Below are 15,009 nucleotides of genomic sequence, written 5' to 3' on the forward strand. Positions count from 1 at the left end.
CCCGTTTACACAGACAGAAAACTGAAACACAGAAGGGAAACTAATTGCAAATGTCATATGTAGGATCTAGCAACAAAGACTCAAACCCACTTATTCCAAATCTAGTGTCCTAACTCCAGGATCATCCTTTTTCCTTTGAGAAGGTTTTTTGCTACCATTTGTAGTTGTCAGAGTTCTTTTGTGCACAGAAGGAGTCTTGTCTCTCTCTCTCTTGGTTATTTGTTATGCGCTGCTGTGTTTGGTTTGGTGAGGCTTAATCCTGCTCTGCGCCGAGTCTTGATCTACAATGAGAAGAGAATTGTTGCAAAGGAGCTAAATCAGGTTCTAGGGTTTAAAAGGCCCTAAAGGCAATTATTAATTTATGAGGGTAAACTGTTGGTAAGACTATGTGAGCACGTGGAAACAACTCTTGAGGTCATTAAAAAACAAGAACAGATTTATTGACTGATCAGATGTCAATAAGCTTCCCTTACAAGCGTGGACATTGTATCCTGTGAGGGGGTTAGAATGGGCAGGGAAGGTATCTGCTATTGCTAATACAATATTAAATAGAAATCCTCTCTACTTAATCCTTTTATTAGGTATTGTATTACTGCGGCTGTTGGTGTGTTTGCTACCTGTTGGTAAGAGCAAGTAATGAATCGATCTGTCATTTTTTAAGAACATTGTAAATGGTTTGTATAAAAAGGGACGATAAATCAATCCATTTGCATCAGTACTGTGCAAGAGATGATACCCATATGGGCCCAAATCTTGTGAGGGATGGGGAAAATTTACTAAAAGTTTACCATCTTCTGTCTCTGACGGTTAGATGTATGTCCTCTCTTGCAGAGGATGAATGCAGTTTGCTCGCTGGCAGCGAAGTTATTGAATATGGGCCAGTAATACGAACTGTGGAAGGCCTTTATCTCCCTACGAAATCAGAAGGAACTGAACAAACCGAGCCCCTCCTGGGAAGGCTGAAGTCTTGTTTCTTTGTTTCTGTGTGTTTTCCTCGTGTGCTTTCGCTGTGATGAAATCTGTGGGTTTCAGAGGCAGAGAGGAGGGGCTGAACTCTGTCACGTTACAAATCACAGAATCACAGAATCATATAGGTTGGAAAAGACCTTTAAGATCATCGAGTCCAACCATAAACCTAACACTGCCAAAAACCACCACTACACCATGTCTCTAAGTACCTCATCCAAACGTCCTTTAAATACCTCCAGGGATGGCGACTCAACCACTTCCCTGGGCAGTCTGTTCCAATGCTTGATAACCCTCTCGGTGAAGAAAAATTTCCTAATATCCAGTCTAAACCTCCCCTGGCGCAACTTGAGGCCATTTCCTCTTGTCCTATCACTTGTTACCTGGGAGAAGAGACCGACCCCCACCTCTCTACAACCTCCTTTCAGGCAGTTGTAGAGAGCGATGAGGTCTCCCCTCAGTCTCCTTTTCTCCAGGCTAAACAGTCCCAGCTCCCTCAGCCGCTCCTCATAAGACTTCTGCTCCAGACCCTTCACCAGCTTCGTTGCCCTTCTCTGCACACGCTCCAGTACCTCAATATCCCTCTTGTAGTGGGGGGCCCAAAACTGAACACAGCATTCGAGGTGCGGCCTCACCAGTGCCGAGTACAGGGGCACGATCACTGCCCTAGTCCTGCTGGCCACGCTATTTTTGATGCAGGCCAGGATGCCATTGGCCTTCTTGGCCGCCTGGGCACACTGCTGGCTCATATTCAGCTGGCTGTCAACCAACACCCCCAGGTCCTTCTCTGCCAGGCAGCTTTCCAGCCACTCTTCCCCAAGCCTGTAGCGTTGCATGGGGTTGCTGTGGCCCAAGTGCAGGACCTTGCACTTGGCCTTGTTAAACCTCATACAATTGACCTCGGCCCATCGATCCAGCCTGTCCAGGTCCCTCTGCAGGGATGCAGGACAAATGCCGCGCCAGGCTCGCAATGGTAAGGCACTGTGCAGGTGGGCGGCTGCCCAGATGGGGTCTTAACCGGGGCTGAGTGCTCAGTAAACAGAAGGGGAGAGGGAGCCTCTGCGGGGTCCCCTGGAAATCTAACCTGGCAGCTGCTTTGGCCTCTGGGCACAACTGTCCCAAGAAAACAGCATCCGAAGGAAAAATACCATTTCAGGAAGGCAAGGAAATAAAAACTTCTGAAAACTGGAACCGGACTCTGTACTTTTACTAGAGACGAATACTACTTTCTACAAGAGGCACGTAGTAGAAAATTCAGCTGCCTGTCAACAGAAAGAGACTATGCAGGATGAGCCAATCGTGCAGACCAGGTTCTGTGTAAATGTGTATTTGGCTATAGAAAACGTTAATCGCAAAAAGAATTAGCAGTTTGTGAATTTGCAATTGTTCTGTGTTCACATGAACCCACTGAGCAAGGCGTGGGATTGCCCTATAGAAAGAACAATGTTGTGTTTTTGTTTTTTTTTTTTCCTTGATGCTTAAAATAGTCAACCCACGCTAGATCTTATCCACGCATCTGTGATGCTGTACCTGATATGGAAAAAATCCACATCCGTGGCGCACCAAAGAGAACCAAGGAACTTTTCTAGAAAGCCAGGTCTCTCTGAAATATTCATGAATCTTTAGCAGTTTCCAAAGATACAGAGGAATTTCCAATAATCTCCTCTTCTTTTTCTGTACTATAACATTTAATAGTTTACGTGACGCAAAACCTTTGCTATCCAACAAGATGAAAATGCCCCCTTCTTTCCTTCACTCCTTACAGCACTGATTATAATTTCTATAATGCAGATGGTCCGCTAACAACGTGGATTAGATATGTGCAGCTCAAATTTTGAGTTTAGGTTAATTTAATGGTGACGTTATCTGCAAAGAGCTTAAATCCATGAGGCTCAATAAAGCAGTTTAGTGCGTAAGGGGAAGACCTGAGGTAGCAGTGCTACTCGTAGATTTACGTGAAGAAGTGGAAACCCAGTCCTCCTAAGAACAACTGTTAAAGGCAGGAAACCCAAACTGTATAAATAAAAACAGGGTAAGAAAGGATAGGAAAACAGTGCTCTGTGTCACATTTAAGTAGTGGTAGACCAACAGTTCTTCGTGTTAACTGAAGCAATATGACATGAAAGTTTGTCTGGACGGGGAACGTAGCAGGCATTAAGGTAAATTGTGAATTTAATGACATTTGCTGTGAGGACAAGCCCTAAGGGGAATGTCTGACAGTGTAGAACCACCATGCAGAATAACCTGGTGAACTACTAATTACATTACAGTCAAAATCGATATGGAAAATCGAAGCAAGGCTAGAAGCTATGACATATTCTTTCCTCATACTTGCACTGAGTCACCTTGCTTTGTAACCGAACCACACCAAATAACCCACATGATCTCTTAGTTTTTTGGTTTTCGGGCTAGCAGAGCTGGATATGTCTCCTGATAGAGTTTATGAACCTCTATACAAAAACACCAATGTGAAATTCCTTTCTAAATCACTTTTTCTATTATTTTTAGACTGCAGAAGGGTATCAGGTTGTCCAATATTCTAATTTTAAAGAAACTTTATCCAGGATAAATCTCAAGGTCTTTTCAGGAATAACATGGTTTGTGGCTTTGCACATTTATCGCTGTGAATTATGACACTTCTACAAAGACTTTCTTCAATTACAGCATTATTTTCAACAAATTTATTTTAAAACCTATCAAAATATTGATCTTGAGATTGGAAACATCTCAACATTTTTAGCTATCGCACCACATCCTCTAATTCTACGAGCAAATCGATCCAATAACATGGCCATCTGACATATCTGTAAAGCAAGAAGTGGGGCCATTTCCATGTCCTCTAGAGCATTTGGAGGCCCAAGTTGAGTAAAGGAGTGCAGTTGTCTCTTCTGTGCCACGTAACATTACTGATTTTCAGTGAAAGAGGCTGGTAGGTTGTAGATACTCATAAGGTCTAACTCGGGTTGCAGGAGAAGGGCAGTAGCTGGCAACTCAGAACTGAGCTCATCTACAGGGGCCTTTTGCCCGAGGTTCAGGTAGATACAGTTCAGTGCAAACTATTTCTTAATGTAATATGTATTTCTGCGTACCTATATGTTCTTTATATATACCTGTATAATTTCGAGGTAACACAAATTGCTCCATGGACACTAGAGCCAATGACATCTGGTGTCATGTGGTTTTACGTCCTTTGTCCCTACACCTTTTCTGGCACAGTAACCCTGGCTGCGTCTCCCGTTATTCCACTCCTGCCCACCCCTTCGGGTCCCCTTCCTATCCCCTGGTTCCCAGCGGCACTCCAGCACGACGGCTGGTGCTGAACTGAGCTTGTCCTTTGTGGCTGATAAAACAACCGTGATGTCCGATACTTGCCATGAGGTCACTCTTAAGCTTTCAGAGGTGTAGCTGCTGCCACAGGCATTTGCATCTGTTCATTTCTCATACCTGTGGGTTATTCCTGTGGTGAAACAGAAAACTCCTTTAATCTTTCTTTAATATCAATTTCCTAGCACAGGCTCTGGTTAGCTTTGACTTAAATACAGCAGTTTTTACTGGCACCGCTGTTGCTCTTAGCAGGTCATGCTGAGGTGTGCCGAGGTGTCTGGCGATAGCCCACCTGCCATTTGTGCTCTGCACCAACTTTTAAATGAATACTTTGATCCCCTCTATGTCTTCCCAGGTACTGATTTTATTCTTCAGCATTACAGTATAAAGCTGTTAGTAAAGCTAAATCCAGGTAGGATTTGTTCAAATGTGAGGACGCTGTTTAGGATTATAAACCATCTCGGCTTAATGTATAGGAGCCATTGCGTTTCTCACCTGTCACAATAAATGACCGGAAAATTGGCTCGCTGTAATGTGGGAGGGCTGTTCGCATCCAGCTTGCAGTATCCCCTGTACACAAACAGCTCGGGGCCTCTGCGTTCAGGATATCTGGCACAGGGCTGACCTGGGTTATTCACCACAATTACTGCTTTAGAAAGGTACTTTGCAGCTCCTGCCAGGAAAGATTGAGCTTCTCTCTTCTACAGGTCAGGGAGAAACTGCAGGTCTTGCCATTCTCTTTGACATCAGTGGAATAATGTATCCCAAATAGTCTGTGAATTAATTTTGTAATCTCATTTTTACACAGCTCTGGCTATTTTCTTCTGATGAACTGCTAACAATATCATTTTTTTCATTAATTGAAGATGTTGCCTTTTCCAAAACACCATCTAGGACTTTATTGGTTCCCTTGACATAAGGCAGTGTATAAAATTCCCTGCGAAGTATAACCTTTCATTAAAGCTCACCTCTTTTAGCTACTTCAGTCCATAGTTAAGGTCTTAATTGCACCTCGTGGACAAATGTAAAACGGCCGGCTTTGACATGAATATGAGCTCTTTCAGGAGAGAAACTGTTCTAACTTATTTATGATGGAAACCAAAATCCTCGATAAGGAGAGGGACGTTTCCACTGGACGCTATGCAAATTCATGGTAAAAACCAGCAGCCTTCAGAGAGATACTAATGTAAACACAGACCCGCCTACTTGTTTGACCTCTGATGCACGAGATCCCCTAATCCTGCCTCTGTGGCCGTGGGTTATACAGTAGATATTTTTGTTCATTTGAGAAAAGAGAGGTTGTGGAACTACATCTCTCGCCATCGCTGCCCTCAGCAGGAGCCACTCCTGGACCAGCCCTGGCCATCGTCTTCCAGCCTTTGACCCCATCCTCTGCCTGAGGAAGGCGCAATGAATTGCGTAATGAACTGCGTAATGCTGAAGACTTGAGAAGTTCCTACAAACATTTAGGAAATGGTACCTAATTTATCACAATGCTCGTGGCTTGCTCGACAGCTAGGCTCTGACCTGAGGCACACCAAGAGCTAAGCCCTGATCCTTAGCCATGAAATTTTTCTTTACGCAGAAGTTTTTTCAGCAAGCACATCCTTACCGTTGCCTTCTCCCTCTTGGAAAAGGATAAAGAAATCGCAGAACAGCTTGTTGCGTACCTCTGATCAGAGAGTCAACTCTTTGGTTTTTCTCTAGTATCGGATGCGGGGAGATGTTCGTTTCTTCCTGCAGCCTGGAGCAGAAGAGCATAATTCCTAAAAAGCACCACTACAGCTGGTTCTTAGGAAATGTCACCAGGGAATCACAAGGGCTCGGTGACCGGAGAGGGACGCAGAACTGCCCGTGCTTTGCGCAGCGCGTGATGATCAAGAAATGAGAAATGAGTGTGCTCGTTGCCCAGGGTGACTGATGGCCGCTCTGGAGGCCCCTTTTCAAACAGAGAAACAAATGAACGGAGGGTTTACGTGGCGGGGGAGAAATCTCATGTAGGCGCTAAGGGCCGAGCCATTCCCTGCTGTAGTCAACCTGAGTCCTTTCTTTTTACCTCAAGAGCTTTACCAGTGCCTGTGACTCACATGATTGTAGAAATCGAGGTTGCTTCAGTTCGATCAAGCACCGACCATGGTAGGCAGCAGGAATGGAACTGGCTGAACTATTCGGCAGGCAGCAATGGTTTATTTTATGAAATAAAAGAAGCGCTGGGGAGAAAGGAGTGTATTTCCCAGCTGTTGTATGTAAGCGGCACCTAGAGATGGACGGGTTAGCGCAGACAGACACGCGAGCAAGGCGGCATTCATATGTTGGCGTGGTCGACTGGGAAGGGGACTCCTACCCACCCTGAAGCAGCAGAGCTGTTTGTGGGCATCCTGTGAAAGTCTGCAGGGCTATGAAAATGCTGGGGATCATGTCGATAATCACTAAAGGCAACTCTATGGAAATGACAGCTTTTCTAGTCAGTTAGCTCTGTGATGGACATTCGCTGGGGGGTCTGCTCCCATGGCTTCAAGGGCACCACGAGTGTTTTCAAGGCATTTTGTGATGCTGTGGTCACATACGTGGCTGACATACGTAGCACTTACGATGAAAACATGTCCTGATAGTTTTGCCACCTCTGCAATTTTGGCGGAGCACGAATTCGTGCAGTTGAAATGTAGATATAGAGCTAAGGAAACACATAGGCCCTAGCTGACATCCGAGGTGATGCAAAGGAAGGCCAGGAACTCCTACAAGCAAGGGCTGTAAGACCAAAACAGTGAGACATCAACCCCAGGCCAAAAGTCTGTTGCAAAATATTTTTTGAACTGATAAAACCATTTTGCTGTGTGGTTGAAAACATGGGGAAGATAAAGATTAATATTGCTGATCGCAATCAGAAGGTACGGCAGGACTCTGGGGCCAAACTCGGGCCTGATCTGATCTCTATTCTCAGGTTTCCTCTTGAAAACCTTTTCCAAATCACTTGCACTGCCTTGCCTCTGCCTCTCTCTAGGAGAGGGTTTAGCACTTTTTAAAAATGGTTTGAGATCTGCAGATAGAAGAAGGTTTGAGAACAAAATATTTATTACAGCACAATGATTGTGTTTCAAGGAATCGTAGGTTAATGATAACGACGTGCCTGTGAATTTTCTGTTGTGCATTTCAGCCTGTAGGAACAAGTAGGGGCACTGCTAATCTTGTCAGCTGAATCCCTGACTATAACAGAGCTGATAAATACCTTTAATATGCTGAACTTCTAATAAAAATTTAAAAATACTTTCTTAGTAGATATGGCAAAGTTATTTGCGTTTTTATTCCCTTTAGAAGTGATGATGATGAGAAAATAAGGAATAATTTTGCATTTGAACCAGCAAGAACTACTAAAGCAAGACCTGTGGAAGGGAAACCTGTTTGAAGGCTGATGATGTGTCAGGTGTACTGAAGGCAACTTTTTATCTTGCTCTGGATACGCAGCTTTGCGTTTCTCATTCCCTTCACCCTGCAAATATTTTGGCTGCAATAATATAAATTTATTTCCTGCATGTAGCAGAGTAAGAAGTTCTGTGCACCCGGTAAACACATTTTACGTGCTCAGACTTGAAAAGCTGTGAAGGTCATTCTTAGCAATGACTGCTCTGCGGCTCCTCTGTCATGAAAACCTGCAGCAAAAGTGGATAAAACTTGTCAGAAACTAGTTTGTACTTCAATGACAAGTGTATCTGTGCGTTTCATTCCTAACCACGGCAATTTTTCTAATGTTTGCTTTAAAGTAGAGCTATCTAACTTGCTTTTCAGCTTGGGTTAGATCAAGCCTTAAGTTAGCATGCTGGCATTTAATAGATTTGGACAAACCCTGGATACAAAGCGTGCCGTTTGCATGCCGGTGCTGAGAAGTTCCCTCGTGGCGCGTGGGGGCTTTCAGCCTGCAAGTGGTCAACAGCTCCGTGTACATCGGGGGGTTTGAAAAGGCAATGTGGCAAGGAGCAGTCATTTTCCCGAGGTGAGTTGTGGAGCCATAATATTGTATCTATCTGAGCCGTTGGAGGATCTTCTGACCTACAGAATGAATTCCACTGGGTTTTATTTTTTGCACTGTTATTGTCTCATGTATTTTATGGCTAGAGCATGCTACTATGATCCTCTTGACTGACCTTTCCATTTATCGTAAGCAGTAGGACTTCTCTCGTGATGCCCAAGCTGAGGCTGAACTAAAAGACTTTTAAAAGATGTCTTGTGATCAATAATTCTTCACAGCCTTTAAAATAACTGCTGCAATGACTAATTAACTCCATTACTAAACATTTATACTGTTATTTCTGGCCTGAATTTTACGGTGGGATTTTCTTTAGTTTTTCACTGGGAGGCTGAGGACTCCTGTCTCGCGAGCTGGCTGCCTCTGTGGGTTCTCCTAGCCCACAATCAAGTCACCCCAACATTTCTTTCCTAAGCTGATTGTAGCATGAACTTTCTTTCTGTAAGCCAAGTTTTCCCATCACTCTCACCCTGTTCCCTGAATGGTCTCCAACATTTTGACAAGTGGATGCTAGACGTGGTCACAGTACCCCAATAGCTGTCCTGCTGCTGCCAAATCCAGAAGTAATGTAACTTTTCCCTTTGAATTTGTACCTTCACTCTGGTGCTGTGGGACTCTCATTAGTCCTCTTTGCCACTGCGTCATGCTGGGTCACGCTCTGCGAGCAGTAAAACTGAGAGGATTTCCTTCTGCCATTCCTTTTGTACGCTCACAAGGCTGGAGCTGTGGGCCATCTCAAATTTATTTTTAGGTCACATAAACACATTTATTTCTTGATTTAGCAAAGTGTTCAGCGTTCCCTGTATCCCAGAAGACATCCTATGGCAATGAGGACCAGCCATGCGGGTCCCCCTTCCCACCACCAGCTCATCTACCAAATGCGACCACAGGGTCTGGCACTGAGCGGTGTGTGTCAGGCAAAGAGATCAGAATAATTTTAGGGTGAGCAGCTGCAGATAGGGCAGTTGTGCAAGGTCTCACGTGGTTTGCCCTTAGCCTTTGCAAAAAATATTGGAAGAACCGAGGAATTGCGTTTTGAGTCATGCCAACCTGAGCTCCGAGATGCTGGCAGGGAGCAACGTTGGCCAGGGAGTCGTGGGAAAGCACCATCAGTTGTTGCTAGAGTGGGGGCTGGGGCGCGTCATGGAGATTACACGCTGCTGTTGTCAGCCAAGCCTGAAGTCCTGCTCAGAAAGTTGATCTTCAGTCAAGTAACTCTTGTCTGAAGCAAACAGGCCCTTGATTAAGGACAGAACAGGCTTTCATTAAGACTTTCTTGGTCTATTCACATTAGATGTGAACTTGTTTTGCTTGCAGAAGTAAACATTCCGTCTGCTGTGAACGCTGGCCCGTACAGCACACAATAGCAGCCCTTGTTCTGCAGCTTCTCCTTCGGGGCAGAGTTCTGTTGTCTCTCTGGGGTCTTGCTGGAGCCACAAGGTATCCGAGTGAAGCCCCGCAGCCTGCCAGTAAACAAAAGGGTATCATCAAAGCTGCGTAATAAACGTGCCCTATGCCCAGGGGCACTGGGAATGCAGGGTCTGTGAGCCAGCAGAACACACGAGCACCTGTTTCATCTCATCTGTAGCCAGCCAATTGCTTAAGCAATGGGAGAGCAGCTTATTTGGGTGTGAAGATGCTGTGCTGGTAGATTGTTTGTACCTGCAGATGACTTTGCAAGTGGCTTTTTCCGCACTGTAAGTGTGGCAGAAGACTGTCCGTGTTCTCCACATCTCCACAGGCAATGCTGTAGCCATGAACATAAATGCTTGAAGAGCAGAGCTTGTTGTAAGCGTGAGAGAGGCTGTGAAAAGACAGAGCCCTTTGTGTTCCGATATGTACCTGGACCTTCAGAGCTGGTCTCCTCCCTCTGCCAGGGAGGAAGGGCTCTCCTCCTAGCTTGAGTGGGCCCAACACGGCCAGCATGGATGGCTTCCTGCACCGCGGGGTGGGCAGAAGAGAGCACAACTGCTCCTGTTTGTGGGAGAAGCTTGTGCGGAAAAGGGCTTGGGCTCTCCCTCCTCCTCCTCTTTCACAGACCCATGTTTGATACAAAAGTGCTTTGTTGCTCCCACTGGAGAAGGGCCTCTGCTGCAATGGCTATTTACAGAGCACATCTCCAGAGCGCTGAAACAGCCACTGCTGCTCATGTTGGTCCTAACCCTGCTCCGCTTCACTGAAAATGCCACCGTGGCTCCTAGCTCCCTCCCCTTCTCTGCCAGTCTCCACTGTGCTCTATAAAACTAGAGTACGAACGCATCATTAGGAAAATGAAAACAAACCATCACGCTTGTGAAAGATCAGTAACTATATTCTAGTTTATTGACTGCAGTCAAGTTTTATTATGCCTCAAATAATTAAATACTGCAACCGTGACATTAAAAATACAGGCCAATTTACCAAAATAATTGTATTCTGAAGATTATGTACATATTATACATTTTACAGTATCACAAACTTTTTTATACATAAGGTAAATCTGATTTATGATAGCTAGAAAACCCAAAATACTTGATGACAACAATATTCCTATGAAACATAAGCACTGTGTCTGGGACATTTAGGAAAATTGCAAAGAATGGAAACCAACTATAAAACATAACATAATTGAGTTAGTAGAAAAATGACTTAAATTACATTCATATAAAAAGTTAAACTAAAAACATTGCTATGCATCATTATTAAAAAAGGGAAAAATCCCAAACCCTCTCCTTTTTATATATTAACACACACTTTCCTGGGGAGCAACCGTGCGCCTCATTTCCAGCAATGGGGCATAGCCTAGGAAATCCAGATTCCCGTTCTCCTTTTAACATATATTAAATAACTAGGGTCTGTACCAATACAAATATTGTATATATTCATGCACTGTGATTATGTTCAGAGTAGCCTACCAAGGCACAGTTTTTGTGTCGTTTCCCACCCCCCTTACATTTCGGCATGCAGTGCTAGAGCTGTTTGCTGTTCAGAAAAACTTCTGTGGGATTTGTCTCTAGTCTGATTTTCACACTAGGGGACACAGAAATCCTTCCAGCATAGACTTAAAAATAAATAAGTAAAAGAAGGTAAAGGCCTTAGTTCAACATCTTGCACCAATCATGTCAACTCAGTTAACAAGCCTTAACCCTCTCTACAGTCTCCAGAAAGCATGTCACTCAGGCGATGTAATTGTATTTCTCCGGTCAAATATTTTATATATTAACGAGGACAACAAAATTGTTCCTTCTGTAAATCTTCACTCATGTGACAGCTGTAGTGTTCTGATTTGGCATAATGGATCTTCAAGTCTAAATTGGTTTCTAGCTCGCATCTCACCTCGGCATACCGCCGTTTGCATTATCTGCTATGTAGTGCATGTAATTGAAGTACCTAGGTATGCTCATTAAAATAAATGCATAATTTAACTGTATATAAACAGCTGCCAAAATTAACAGCTGTTAACCTGGCTGTATTTTGAAGGCTTGTAAAACTTGCATATTTTATAACTGTTCTGTACCTATAAAAGGCCTGGTCCTGCAAATAGCTAGGCATGTGCTTATCTTCAAGGATTTGAAGAATCTCATGAGATTATAATGAATGAAACTACCCGCGGGCCTCTACGAGCACCGCAGATCGTGCCCTGGACAGGTAGCGTGGCCAGCCATTAGTCCTAACAGTTGTGTCAAGGAAGGCAATGAGACTTGGAGTGACTAACGTCGACTGGGTTTAGGCACTAGATATATTCCCTCAGATGCTGAATGTATCTGAAATTAGACCAAACAGCCCTGTCAGACTGGGACATGGTGAAAGTGTTCCAAAATGGCCTTTATAACACATGCCCAGAATTACAAAAAATTAAACCTATATGATGTCTGTTTATGTACAGCTTTAATAGAAAAGAAATCCTAATCTATAGTATCAAAATACCATATTCATATAAACGTAAGAGAGCATCTAATAGAAAAGTAAAAAGTAAGACACAAACTTTTTTTGGAAATTAGATATCCTAAAAAAGCTGTTCGTTTTTAAAAAAAAAAAAACAACACAGGAATTTGTGTGCTAAAAAAAAAAAAAGGAGGACTACATCTCCCCTCGTCTACGGGTTTTTGCTGCAACAGCTCTACCTTCCTCCTCCTCTTCTTCCTCCTCATAATTTTCTTCATGAGCTTCTTTCTGGTTGGTCTCTTCTTGCATTTCTTGCTCTTGATCTGCCCCTCTGTTATTCTTTTCATCTGCCTGAGATTGGGGAGGAAAAAAAAAAAAAACTAAACCAAAACAGATTCAGTGCAACTGCCAGCTTCCTTATAGTTTATTTTGGGGCAACAAGATGAAGTTCTGGAAGAGGAAAAATGACTGTCAGCTGGAGTTGTTAGAGCTGATGGACAGAAACAGGAAAAGGTTTCCAAAGACCTCCAGGCAGCAAGAATGGATGTGGGGGTGGAAGGATGAGCAAAAGGAAGTTGGGACAGCGTGAAATCTTAAGGTCTATGATCTAAAGCAAGCTACGACAATTATTATGTAATGTCACTGTGACATGATCACAGCTATGTTAAGTGTTTAATCATGTCACCCAGTTTGTGGGTTTACACAGTGCTTACATTTTCGTCATTTTCACCATATGGCTCTTCAGCATTGCGTTCCAGTTCTCGTTTCTTCTCTTCAGTCAAATCTTCCTGGATCTACAAAGCACAGAGGTGTTCTGTGTATTTAGATTTCCTTTAAAAAAGTAGGCTGTGGCATAAATGTACACGTTTTCTGTTGTGGTTTATTTCAATTATTTGGAAACAGCTACACTTTTACAGAATGAAGATTCAACAGAAAGGGAGGAGAGGGCAGGGAGAGGTTAAAGGAGGACAAAAAAACCAACCCACCCAACAATCAGGAAACCTGCTTCCTCTGAGAGCATATTTAACTTTCCACTACAATTTTCACAGACCCTCTCATCATCAGTTAACACATTTACATTTCCATTCCATGTTTTAACTTTACATATATATTATTTTCTCCTTGTCCTTCATAGTGAGAGTGTCATGACACAGCAAAGAGTCATTACCAACACTTCCACCCCACCGTGGACTCCTAGAACTATTTCAGTTCCGATATGCAGTGTAGGTATTTAATGGTAACTTTGTCTGCGTTTTTGCAGCACTTGAACGATCCTTCTGCCAACTGCTCCTAGAAAACCACAAAAGAGCAAGGAGGGATCGGGAATGAAGAGTAATCTCTTCCAACTCTATCCTTGAAGAGGGAGCAGGCCACACTGAATCTGTTTTCCAGATGTTCAGATCCTGATCGATCACTTCTTTCTTTTATGTCAGCACTTTCCCTCACTTCCATGTCCTTTTATGTTAGGTGCAAATTGGAAAGAGGCATGCTTGATCTTCTTTTGGAGAAAGCTGTTATGCACATCTGCTCCAAATGGTGTCCTGCAAGCTGGGTAAGATGCTTCCCTAAGGCCGTACAGCTCTCCCCATTGTTAAAAGCTGTGTCACCTGGCTGGGAAGCATTCGCCACTCAATGCTGCCACCTACCCTTGCCACAAAGAGCAAGGATGAGACTGCTACTTTCCAGGGCTCCCTCCCTCTAGCAGCTGCTATCACATTCTCCTGAAGAGCAGCAGCAACAGCCTTCTCAACAGTATCGGCAGCAGGGGAGTATAATTAGCAGTTGCTTCCAATGGGAGGCAAAGCTGCTTGTGAACAAGTTCTTTGGGGTTAGGTACTGCTGCCAGCAGACAGGCATTCATCTAACCTGGATCACTTTGAGGGATACATGGGAAAGATCTGAACAGCAGCAATGTATAAGATTTTAGTCAGCCTACTGAAGAAACTATTCCCGATTACAGCACCTTAACTCTTTCTTGATTGCTCATTCAATCACTGCTCACTCTTTAATATTTCCAGTAAGCACACTGGTCATAGCCCGTTATGAAACATGTATGAAATTACTTCCTGTAAGTCAGAGTAATTGCCAAAGGCCAGCTATTCCCAGCTCCTAATGACCTCATTTGATTTAAGTAACCATATTTTGAACTGGTGAATTCTAAGTGCATACCAGCTAATCGAGACAAAGCGCGTCCCATAAGGGAGTAATGAGTGGCTGTTTCTATTGCTTTTTGTAAATCATTATGTATGAAGTGGAAAATAGCAATTGATTAGGTATGTAGTGAAGAACTGCAGGGCAGCTTATGCTACTGCATGCATAATGAGCATGCCATTCAACATACGAAGGAAAAAGCCCCTTCCCCTCCTTTTCTCCTCCAGTTCAAAGCAATGTGCTAACAGCTTCCCGACTATTTGACTCCACGAATAGTAGGAGTTTACATAGCTTGGATTGCTAAGGAGGAGCACAGATAAATCAAAAGTCAGAGCTAAGAGTAAGTGACTGGCCAAGGAAGCAGTTTGCCCAGAACAGCAGTGTGTGATTAGAGATGCAAAATGAATGACCTTTTCAGTGACCTTCAGGGGGCTTGAGGTTTTCTGGAATTTTTCCTTGCATTGTGAATGGCTTAATCTTTTCAGTTACTGCACAATTAATACCGTGTTGCATGGAAGACTAATGGACTGCAGCATATAAGCGTAAGTAACACTATATGTGTCCAGAAATGGACAGCAAAGTATGAAACGTAGGACATCTTTGCCATTGAAGTCAGGCAAAGTGATTTGGGTTCATTTTGCAGTTTTAAGAGATACCAACGTTGAACGTTAATGGAGATGTGC

General features: G+C 43.6%; 1 protein-coding gene across 2 annotated transcripts in view; it reads right to left on the reverse strand.

Moving 5' to 3' along the window:
• Window positions 1-10,613: 10,613 nt before the first annotated feature.
• GOLIM4 (golgi integral membrane protein 4) overlaps window positions 10,614-15,009 on the reverse strand; it is a 36,077-nt gene continuing 31,681 nt past the window's right edge. For both annotated transcript variants that reach the window (XM_075506827.1, XM_075506828.1), the window contains 2 exons: window positions 12,889-12,969; window positions 10,614-12,526 (listed from right to left, as the gene is read on the reverse strand). In XM_075506827.1, coding sequence (XP_075362942.1) covers window positions 12,371-12,526; window positions 12,889-12,969 — 237 coding nt within the window. In that variant the 3' untranslated portion in view covers window positions 10,614-12,370. The remainder of the gene's footprint in view (window positions 12,527-12,888; window positions 12,970-15,009) is intronic.

Source organism: Mycteria americana, chromosome 7, assembly GCF_035582795.1.
Source record: "Mycteria americana isolate JAX WOST 10 ecotype Jacksonville Zoo and Gardens chromosome 7, USCA_MyAme_1.0, whole genome shotgun sequence".
NCBI classification, from domain to species: Eukaryota; Metazoa; Chordata; class Aves; order Ciconiiformes; family Ciconiidae; genus Mycteria; species Mycteria americana.